At 31.2% G+C, this 11,940-nt stretch overlaps 1 protein-coding gene across 1 annotated transcript; it reads left to right on the top strand.

Moving 5' to 3' along the window:
* Positions 1–3,690: 3,690 nt before the first annotated feature.
* On the top strand, positions 3,691–11,094 carry LOC130665280 (trifunctional purine biosynthetic protein adenosine-3-like). The gene is made up of 4 exons (XM_057465605.1): positions 3,691–3,928; positions 4,378–4,471; positions 5,931–8,678; positions 10,691–11,094. Exons 2-4 carry the CDS (start codon positions 4,391–4,393, stop codon positions 10,874–10,876), a joined length of 3,015 nt encoding a protein of 1,004 aa, XP_057321588.1. The 5' UTR covers positions 3,691–3,928; positions 4,378–4,390; the 3' UTR covers positions 10,877–11,094.
* Positions 11,095–11,940: the final 846 nt, after the last annotated feature.

The raw sequence follows: 11,940 nt of genomic DNA, 5'->3' as shown, positions 1-11,940 counted from the left end.
GCAATAAAAAAGAGTTTGAAGTATGAAAAGGCATAAATTCCAGTTAAGACCTTCCTAACGATACCAAATTTAATAACATTGACTTATTTTATCGTATAGATATGGCGGGAACAAAATTTACCTTATCCTCTTAATAATATAGACAAGGATCAGATGTTTTCGAAGAACGCAATCCGATTTTTTTTTTTTCCATTGGTACTTACAATTAAGTTCTTTATTCTATACACTTGCACGCACTGGATTTAATTCCTTCAAATAGACATTGGTAAAATTTTATGCATAAGATAAAAGATCTAATCCTCGATCACTCATGTATATCTATATTTACTAAATTTTATTAAATATATTTATGCAAATACATGAAGTGATCGAGTATTAGTTTCCCAATTGGGTACTAGGTCTATTACCTTAAACATTAAAATATAGAGTGAAAAAAAAAAAAAATCTGGGCGTCGGTTGACCCTGCGGGCCAGCCCCAAAACTTCCCGATGTTTTCGAGCTCAAGGAACTTGAAAACATCACTGTGAATATATTTTCGAGCTCCTCAAGCTCGAAAATGCTATAACCTGGGATTATTTTTTATGAGCTTTTCAAGCTCTACCAAGTTACGTTTTTTGCGAAAGTTTGACAAGTTAAGAATCGAAAATTGTTAATGAAAAAGCGGTTTTCAAATTTTTATTCTCGATTATGTTCAATGAAATAAATGTATCGAGGCAGAAATTAATGTCAGTGATCATAATCAAGATTTAAGTGAGTTTTGACTTGAGCAGAGCAATAATATATAAAATATCCGAGAAAAACATTAAAAACTGGGTTTTTAAATTTTTTGCTGACAATATGTTTAAAACTAAGGATTAAGTTATATGACATTATCTGATGATCGGAAGAGACTATAAAGAGAAAGAGTTGGTATGATTTCAGACACATTTTAGCACATTACATTTTGATTTATCTGGAAAAAATAACATAAAATGTTATTTTTTTAACTTCTCAGCGCCGATATCTTTTGAACTAATCAACCGATTTTGACGTTTGAGGTGGCAATTGGTGCGTTTTCTTGAATTCTAGAGCTGATTGAATTTTGAAATTGATCGGATGAGTCAGTTCAAAGATAATCGAAAAAAACCGTTTTTTATCATTTTTTTCGCCAACGATATCTCTCGAACAAATTAAGCGATTGAGATGGTTGAGGTGGCATTCGACGCGGCTTATAAAGTTCTAGAGCTGATCAGATTTTGAAGTCGATCGTTCGAGTCGTTTCTGAGAAATCACTAAAAAACTAAAAAAAAAAAAATTTTTTTTTTTTCGTAAGTAAGGGAAAGTAATTTTTGTCTGACGATATCTTCGGAACAAATCAACCGATTTGCATGTGGTTTGCGGCAATCGAAAGAGCTTGTTAAGACTTAGATTCGATCAAACTGAAACAAATCGTTCGAGCGATTTACGAGTTATGCAACAAAAACAAAAAAAAATTTATTCATTTTTATTTTTTGATGTAACTGTAAGCTACTCGACCGATCGACTTGGTGAGCCACCTATAGCTTCCTAGAACCTCAAAACATCGAGATACGTTGAAAACTCGATTTTCGAATATCGGACCGAAAACAATAACTTTTTTGAAAATTTTCACAGCGAGAAGTTGAAAATTTTTGTTTTTTATTTCAATATATTGTGGTGTTTTACTATATTGAAAAATTGAAAATCGGCGCTGTTATGTCCGCCGCTTAATTTTTAATTATTTATCCGGGATTTCTCCCTTTGGTAGCGATAGTAATTTTTGGACAAGCGGGTTGGAGGGTGCGGACAACAATAAAGAATACGAGGAAGAAATTTTCTTCCTATAATTTATTATTTATAGTGGATCTTTTCGAAAATTAAGAACCCAAACGTCTTCGAAGAGACTGGTGCTCTTGTTTAAGCCAAAAGTATTTTATGATGATAGAAAAATAGTTCTTTCACCTACCTTTCGATGTAACTTCTTCTAGTACGGCAGATTTTACCCCTCCAGAACGTTGCAGCTCGCTTGACCTTCCTCCTAGGATTTGGGTTGAGTGGGCGCGGCTGGGTTATAGGATAAGACCTTATGTACTACTCTCGAATGAAAACCGCAAGGTTGGAGTGATGAACTTTGTCTTTATTTTGATGGTTCAAATTACAACGTTTTCAACTAAACGTCACTTATTCACTCCAGTTTTCACAATTTTTAAGTTTACTTATATTACAGGATTATTTATCCTTGACAATTATTTTATTAAGATTTTAATTTATATTTAATGCGTCCTTTTACACACCCGAAAAGTGGTTTTATGCGCAAATTAACTCGGCACGAGATGGAATCGCAAACTCACGTGATTTGCGTCACTGGTTCGATCGTACCGGATGATTTTTAAAATCCGGCAAATATTGTATTAGACGAACGATTACTACAGTTGCGTCAGATCGAATTTTAGATCAATATTTGAGGATTTTTAATAATAGTTTGAATTCAATTACTGATTATTCAACGCCGAAACGGATTCCTGCAATAATTGGATACAAAAGATTTTAGTTTTAAATGCCTTACTGATTATTCTACGCCTAGGGCGGATTCCTGCAGTAAGGTTAGTGATAAATTCACGATCTTTGACTATTTCTTATTGATTATTTCGACGCCGTAGCGGATTCCTGCAATAAGAATTAGTCTAGATAAATTAAGAAATGCCTTATTGATTATTCAACGCCGAAACGGATTTGCGATCTGCAATAAGGTTTATATTGAAAATATTAAAAATCCTCTTATTGACTTTTCAACGCCTAGGGCGGAATCCTGCAATAAGAGTGCACGAAATTTCGACGTTCGAATATTCGCGGACCGTAAGTTTTAAGAACCGACTAGCCCTGAGCTATGGGTGCTCAGGCTTTTTATAAACTTTGGTTGGTGATTTGATGGGGAATTTATAATCATTGTCATTGGTGGAAAGTGACGACAGTTTATTATTTATTCGTTAAACTTATTGCAGGTGTCTTCCCACTATTCTTTGCCGCATAAAAAGGTGAAAAAGCTGACGCTGCGTTTTCGCGCGCTTTTCAAAGAGGAGCTCAGAAATAATTATTTTAAATAATTATAAAAATAAAAAAAAAAATTATTTGGACATAACAGCGCCATTTATCGGGTAAATTTGAAATAGTTGATTTAAATTTCGTAAGTAATTATTTGTAAATATTTGTAAGTAATAAAGTAATTATTAATTATTTTAATAATCATGTTGGGGTTTTTTTGTTTTCCTTTATTGAAGTTCTTTACGATAAGTTCAATATTTACAATAATAGTTATTAATTAAGACTTCTTTTTATAATTCAACAGCAACATTTTACTTATTTAGGCAGAAAATGTTTTTTAATTTTTATAATTAGTTTTTTTTTTGTTTTTTACTCCACCCTAAAATATATACATATATAGATATATATATATCTAACGAACTTAAAAAAAATAAATGTAAATTTATTATTGACGCTCTACAAAATAATAATTATGAAAGATATTAAATGACGTAAAATATAAATAATAATAATTATTCAAGTAAACAAACATATATTTTATGATATATATTTCAAAATTAAATATTTTTACAAAGTTCAAAGTTTATCATTTTGATAGTAGTAATCTTTTATAAATTGACCCCCTGTGGATAATTATTCATAAATTAATATTTTGTCGATTCATTAGCATATTCAGTCATATTACAAGTTACGAGTATAAGTAATTATAGTTATTGAATTACTTCATAGTATTGTAAGATTAGCTACCTGTTGATACTATAACTATATATACATAAATATATATATAGTATATACCACGTGTTTATCTTATTTTTCAAACTCAAGCATTCTAACGGACTCAAGGGCATTTAAATAAACCACGTGCTTGATTATTATTTTAATTAAAAAGGTAATACATAATATTTATTAGAATAATTTTATTTGAATAGTTATTATTATTATTATTATTTAAATATATTTTTAGAAATAATTTATATAAATATATCTATATATTAGTATATATTTAAAATTTGATTTTATTTCTGGAGGTTAAACTCGAGAAAAATTATCAAAATCAATAAATGATACTGAAGTTAGCCGTCATCTAATAATTTTTGAACTTTTTTTTAAACAATAAATTATAAAAAAAAAAGTATTTGAAAAAATTGCACCTATAGCTGTTTTGATTTTCTACATGTGCATTTTTTTAATTTTTTTTTTTTTTTCAAATTAAACCATTGAAAAAAAAATCCGAAAATTATCAATTGTCTGTTAACTTCAGGATCATATCAATAATTGGTGGTAATTCTTAGATAATTAATTTAATGGAGCATTTTAATTAATAATCTTTATTTTTAGGATAATAATTAAAATGATGGGAGAAAAAGTTCTTGTAATCGGCGGTGGAGGACGAGAACATGCAATTTGTTGGAAACTTTCCCAATCACCTCAAGTAATTATTATTTATTTATTTATTTGATTATCAGTGAAGAGCAAAGAGACCAATAGTAGAACATCTAAGAGAATTTTAAAGTTTCAGTAAAGAATTTAGTTATAAAATAAAGACGTTTAATTTTTTAAATTTTAGTAGGCGTAAAAATATATAAGGAATTTAAAATAAAAATTATTAAAAAGTAGGGTAGATGAACCGTTTTTTGCCAGTTTTGAACACTTCAAAACTTTAAATAAAACAATTTGGAGAGACGCAATTACATAATTAATTTTTTAAATGCGACAAAGATACTTTTATCACACTGTCACAATGCAATTTTTTTTTTTTTTTTTATACCTTTTCATTAATTAAAATAAAGTATAAAATATCAAAAAATGGAGCAGTGACCATAAACGGTACTTCTGCCCTATACAAAAATAATTAATAATGATAAAAAAAATAAAATTTATAAAAAATCGTGAAAACTCAGTAACTCAGTACTCGTGTAAAAAAAAAATCATTACAAAAAAGTTCAACATGTGGAACTTCCAAACTTGAGACAGATTAGAACTTCGAGTGGAACTTTTTTTTAACTTTTGTAATTTTTATAGTAAAAAAGTATTTTATCCAGAACTTTATATGAGCGAATTTTGAGTACAAAAAAAAAACATTTTTGAAACCTATTTTTGACAAGAGTATTTTCTAATCTGTTTCAATTTTAGAAGTTCTACATGGTGAACTTTTTTGGGTTTTTTTTTTACACTGCTAGTGGGACAGCTTAACCAACGGTTTATAATTTATAATAAGTAATTTTTATATAGACTTGAATATCTATGATTTGTAAAAAAAAAACTATAATTATATTTGTCATTTTTGTTTTTTATTTGTTAAAAGAGATAATTATTGTCCCGCTATTGGAGTTTGCATTGCTATTGGTCTAATTACTCTACATAGAAAAATTTGATTTTTAAAAATAAAATAAATATCATTTGTTCTAATGTTGTTATACGATTGTCATAGTTGAGGTATTGACTTTAATTAATTGACTAGTTTATTTATTTATTTATTACTGTAGTATTCCTTTTGTATTAACGTTATTATTTTTGAGCTGCTTGAAAATGTCACAATAAAAGTGATGAAACGTCACATCTATCAAACGATTGACTGATCGTTGAATTATTTATAGTCCAAATTCTCGTGATTTTACTTTTAATAAAATAAACTTTAAAAAATTTTATTTCATTAATAAAAAGTAAACGTCAAATGATGAGAAATCAAATTTTATCTTAGACGTTATTTATTTTTACTTGTACTACTTGTACTTACACATATGAGTAGTACAAAAATACAAATACAACTGCAGTAAATGAAAATTTTCAAGTCAAAAAAATTTTTTTTCAACTTACTAGACACTATTATAGTATTAAATATTTATAATTAATAAATATACAAATGATAAAATAATAAATATTGAATTTAGGTTGAAGAAATTTACGTGTCACCCGGCAATTGTGGTATAGAAAAAATAAAAAAAGTAAATTTAATAAATATTAATATTAAAAATAATAAAGAAGTAACTGAGTGGTGTAAAAAAAATTCAATAACACTAGTAGCAGTAGGTCCAGAAGAATATTTAGCAAATGGGATAGCCAACGAGCTAAAGACCGCTGGGATAATGTGTTTTGGTCCAGAAAAATCATCGGCTTTGATTGAATCTGACAAAGACTGGGCCAAGTCATTTATGGATCGACATAAAATTCCAACTGCCCAATGGCGTTCGTTTACTTCTGCCACAGAAGCCAAAGCGTTTGTTAAAAGTGCACCGTTTCGTGCTTTAGTAATAAAAGCAACTGGTTTAGCGGCTGGTAAAGGCGTTGTGGTGGCTGCTGATGAAGACGAGGCTTGTAAAGCAATCGATGAGATGTTGGTTGAGAAAAAATTTGGCTCCGCTGGTGATACGATTGTCGTTGAAGAGCTCCTTGAAGGAGAAGAAGTTTCAATGCTGGCATTCACTGATGGAAAAACTGTTAAGATGATGCCACCGACGCAAGATCACAAAAGAATATTCGACGGTGACCTTGGTCCCAATACCGGTGGAATGGGCGCTTATGGTCCTTGTTATTTGATGGATTCAAATGATAATGAAATTGTCAGGACCCGAGTTCTTAATGCAGCGATCCAGGGTTTTCAGCAGGACAAACTTCCATACGTTGGTGTTTTGTACGCAGGACTGATGCTGACAAAGAATGGACCCAAAGTGTTAGAATTTAATTGCCGATTTGGTGATCCAGAGACTCAAATAATTATGCCTCTACTTGACTCAGATCTTTTTTTGATAATGAAAGCTTGTTGTCAAGGCAGATTGTCAGATATCCACATCAACTGGCACTTAAATAAATTTGCCGTTGGAGTAATTTTGGCTTCACGTGGTTATCCAGCTTCATCTTCAAAAGGCCAAGTGATAACTGGCATAAATACGGTTGAATCACGCCCAGATCATTATGTATTTCATAGCGGAACTGCTTCATCTAACGGAGAAATAGTCACTAATGGTGGAAGAGTTTTGATAACAACTTGTTTGTCTAGTTCTTTAGAATCTGCGGCCGCTAAAGCGACAATCGCAGCCCGTGACATAAAATTCGATGGCAAGCAATACCGACATGATATCGCACATAAAGGAATAGCTTCCTCAATTTTGAAATCTGGAACTTTATCCTACAAGAGTAGTGGAGTTGATATTGAAGCTGGAGATTCATTGGTAGGAAAAATAAAAGCTCTTGTCTCAGGAACAAAACGTTCAGGAGTGATGGGATCAATTGGTGGATTTGGTGGCCTATTTGATACTCACGCTGCGGGTTTTGTTGATCCGATTTTAGTGAGCGGTACTGATGGTGTTGGAACAAAATTAAAAATAGCTATCGAGTCCGGTAAACATGGATCAGTAGGTATTGATTTAGTAGCGATGTGTGTAAATGATGTGTTAGCACACGGTGCTGAGCCACTTTTCTTCTTGGATTACTTTGCATGCGGTAATCTTGATGTTAATATCGCTGCTGAAGTTGTCAGTGGAATTGTTGAAGGCTGTAAACGTGCTGGTTGCTCATTAATTGGAGGTGAAACTGCTGAAATGCCTGATATGTATGCTGATGGTGATTATGATCTTGCTGGATTTGCTGTCGGTGCTGTCGAACGAACTGATTTATTACCTAGAACTAACGACATCATTGTTGGTGATGTTGTTATTGGATTGCCATCATCAGGAGTTCACAGCAATGGGTTTAGTTTAGTAAGAAAAATTATAAAATTAAGTGGAATTAATTTACATGACACTGCCCCATTTTCAGAACGTACTATAGCTGATGAATTATTGGTACCAACTAAAATATATACGCGCAGTGTTGTTACGGCACTTAAAAGTAAAATTATCAAGGCATTTGCTCATATTACAGGCGGTGGATTGATTGAAAATGTACCGAGAATTTTGCCAAATGATTTGGGAGTTATTTTAAATGCTGAGCAATGGAAAATACCGAAAATTTTTGGATGGCTCGCTACGGCTGGTGGCGTTAATGAACTGGAAATGTTGAGGACATTTAATTGCGGTATTGGAGCTGTAATTATTTGCTCAAAAGATATTCAAGATCAAGTACTTAAGATGTTGGAACAAGAGGAACCAGTCGTTATTGGATCGGTTGTTAAAAAAACAGAAAAATCCACTGTTGTTAATAATTTTTCACGGGCTATTGGAATTGAAATGCGTCAGCATGTACCTAAGTTGATGGAGAGATTAATGAGCCCGCGTAAAAAAGTGGGAGTACTTATTTCTGGTAGCGGAACAAATCTTCAGGCACTTATTGATGCAACGAGAGATCCTGCGCAGCAAATGGCCGCTGAAATAGTTTTAGTCATATCGAATAAAGCTGACGTTGAAGGTCTTAGACGTGCTGAGCGTGCTGGTATTCCGACGCGAGTTATAAAGCACACAGATTACAAGACACGTCAAGAGTTTGATGAAGCTATGGACGCGGAATTGATAGCGGCGGAAGTACAAATCGTTTGTCTTGCGGGATTTATGAGGATTCTGACGGAGAAATTTGTTAGAAAATGGAAGGGAGCTTTGTTGAACATACATCCATCACTACTACCAGCTTTTAAAGGAGCTAATGCACATAAAGATGTGTTGGAAATGGGTGCTAGGATTACTGGATGCACTGTTCACTTTGTTGAAGTTTGTATTTTTTAAAATTATTTTTTATTAAGGTAGTTGTCATGATACCTATAGCGCGTGCTATTGTTCACTCTCTCTCTTTTGCTATCGCATGCTCTTTCACTCCATATTGCTTACTCGCTTTTACTCATTTCGAAATTGTGAGCTGATAACTTTGAATATTTACAACTTTATTACTGATCGGTGAAAAAATTATTTTTAACTTCCCGCTAACAAAATTGAAAACTTTCACAAAAAAAAAAAAAAAGGAAAGTATTGGTTTCGGTCCGATTTTCGAAAACCGAATTTCGAACAGATCTCGACGCTTTGACGTGCTAGGAAGAGATTCAAATTATTTTCAAGAGGATGTCCGAGTGTATGTATGTGAATATTCTATAATTTTCGAACGGATGAACCAATTTAGATCTGTAAGGTGGTATTCGAAGTGACTTATTAATTCCTAGGTGCTGTGAAAAATTGAGCTTAATCGGTACAGTACGTTTTAAGTTATTCCAAAAACACTTTTTTTTCAAAAATGTTTTTTTTTTTATAACTTTTAGTGTACTGGATGGATTGATTTCAAAATCTAATCAGCTCTAAAGCTCTATAAGCCACGTCGAATGTTGCCTTAACCATAAAAATCGGGTAGTTGTTCAAGAGATATCGTCGTCGAAAGAATTTCAAAAGTGTTTTTTTCTAATAAACTTAAAAATCATAGAACTGATTGATTCTAATAATTTTTTTTAGCGTTAAAGGCTGAAAAACTGCGTCACATGCCGCCTTAAATTTCAATATCGGTTAATTAGTTCAAAGGATATCGGTGATAAAAAAAAATAAAAAATAACAATTAACTTCATTTTTCTTGGATAACACACTGAGAAAAAAAAATACTATTTTCCAAACAAGAATTTCTTGGTCCAAGAAATCCGTTCAAAATATTTATTTTTTTAGTATTAATTATCAATTTCTTGAGAGAAGAGCATGAAATTTATTTTTGTTATTATATGAATTTGATATCATAATATGAGTAAACAAAAGAATAGCTTTACTTGAATTAAATAAAAATTATTTCCTTCAATTCTACGAATTCTTGAGACAAAATTATATATTCTTGAAAATTATCAAGAATATACGTTCTTGTATCAAGTAAATGTTCTTGATAAAAGTATTTTTTTTTCTCAGTGCACATATCGTAATTACTCATATGTTTCAAAACTCGTACCGGCCCTTTGCTTTCATAGTATTTGATGATCGCTACATAAATTATTGCAATCAGTTCGTTAGTTTAAATAATATCATCATAAAAAATTTTGAAAAATCACTGTTTCTGACATTTTTTTCCGAATATTTCATATATTAACTCGCTGGTTTAATTCAACGTTCTCGTAACTCTTTATCTTGATTATTTCTATCAATTTCTGTCCAAAATCATTGAATTTGTCAAGCATAATCGTGAGCAAAACTTAAAAAAAAAACGATCCTTATTGACTATTTTCAGTTTCTCGAATCTTGGGATATTAATAAGAAACGTCACTTTGTTCAAGCTTGAAAATACCAATGAATTTAAAGGTATTGTCCAGCTCAAAGAGCTCGAACATGTATCGACTATAACTTTTTCGAGCTTGTTGAGCTCAAAAAAAGCGGGAAGTTTCGGGGCTGGCCCGCAAGGTCAACCGTTCTTCAGTTTTTTTATTTAAGTTATAATTGTTTTTTCTACAATCAATTAGTTTTTGGAAGGATTCTACCGATAGCTATTTGAAAAAAAAAATATGAAAATATGACTCTTTTTTAGATTAATCCGACCTTCTATACATTTTAATTACGTGCATTGTGATTATCAATATCTCGCTTCACAATCGTTCAAGGTTATGATTTTTTAAAATTACATTCAGGACATCCTTCTTAATATCATTTTCCAATTTCATGAAATTTTATCGATGAGGTCTACAGCACGACAACCACCTTAATGATTATTATTTTTTTTTATTTTCTAAGGGAAACATTGTTTTTTTTTTAACTAAATTTTTTTTTAGGTTGAAATTGACTCCGGAGCTATTATTGAACAAGAAGCAGTGCCAGTTTTACCGAATGATACTATTGAAAGTCTACAAGAAAGGGTCAAAATTGCTGAGCATAAAATATTCCCGAAGGCGTTGCAATATCTTGCAACTGGGCGTATTAAATTAAATGATAATAATAAAATTCAGTGGAATTATTAATTAAAAAAGGAAACGTTTAAATATATCTCTATTTTTTTATAAATAAATTTCTATAATTAAAAATAAAACTGATAACAATTGTTTTCTTAAAGTGTATATATTGTACAATGACCCGTAGTTTTATTCTATAAATAATGTTCGAATGATTATTGTTCTAGTTTACTTTAATGCAATGAAATTTTTAAGTGTCGCGATTAAAAATGTCAATAAAAAATAATTTGTCAATGAAATACCCTCGATTAAATTTCCATAAATAATTTAATGTTAAATTTTTTTTTCTTTCATTTATTTGGGTTTTTTTCATTTAGTGGGAATTTTTTCACTGGGTTTTTGTCTCTGGTTTTTAACTTCCCGCTAAGAAAATTGAAAATTTTCAAAAAAAAAAGGGAAATTATTGGTTTCGGTCCGATTTTCGAAAACCGAGTTTTGAACAGATCTAGACGTTTTGAGGTCTTAGGAAGCTATTCTCACTAATTTCAAGATGATCTCCCAGTGTATGTACTCTCTAAACATGAATTAGTAAAAATAAGTGAACATTCACTAATTCCAAGTGCAAACCGAACCACTAATTTCAAAAAGTGGTTCGGTTGGCACTCAGAATTAGTGAATATTCACTAATTTCACTTATTCATGTTTAGAGAGTATGCGCGTACGTATGTATGTAACTATCCTGTAACTTTTGAACGGATGAACCGATTTGGCTTCTTGAGGTGGCGTTTGAAGCGGCTCATTAATTCTAACAATTTTTGAAAAATTGATCATAATCAGGACGGTACGTTCGGAGATATTTCGAAAATAAATTTTTTCAAACATGTTTTTTTCCGATAACTTGTAATCTACTCGACGGATTGATTCCAAAATCTAAAATTTAATAAGCCGCGTCGAATGCCACCTCAACCATCAAAATCGGTTTTTTTGTTCAAGAGAAACCGTTGCCGAAAGAATTACGAAAATGTGTTTTTTTTCTAATAAAATTCAAACTGTTAAGCCAATTGATGAAAGCTTCTCTTTAAACGTCAGTGATTAAGAAACTGCGTCGAATGTCACCTTGAACGTCAAAATCG

Source organism: Microplitis mediator, chromosome 3 (assembly GCF_029852145.1).
Source record: "Microplitis mediator isolate UGA2020A chromosome 3, iyMicMedi2.1, whole genome shotgun sequence".
NCBI lineage: Eukaryota > Metazoa > Arthropoda > Insecta > Hymenoptera > Braconidae > Microplitis > Microplitis mediator.
The sequence above is the reverse complement of the archived record's forward strand: the minus strand, read 5'-3'. Positions and strand labels throughout refer to the sequence as shown.

Coding starts and splice junctions, on each gene's coding strand:
- LOC130665280 (XM_057465605.1), top strand. CDS start 4,391: ATGATGGGAGAAAAAGTTCTTGTAATCGGCGGTGGAGGACGAGAACAT. Junction 4,472..5,930: donor AACTTTCCCAATCACCTCAA/GTAATTATTATT, acceptor TATTGAATTTAG/GTTGAAGAAATTTACGTGTC. Junction 8,679..10,690: donor GCACTGTTCACTTTGTTGAA/GTTTGTATTTTT, acceptor ATTTTTTTTTAG/GTTGAAATTGACTCCGGAGC.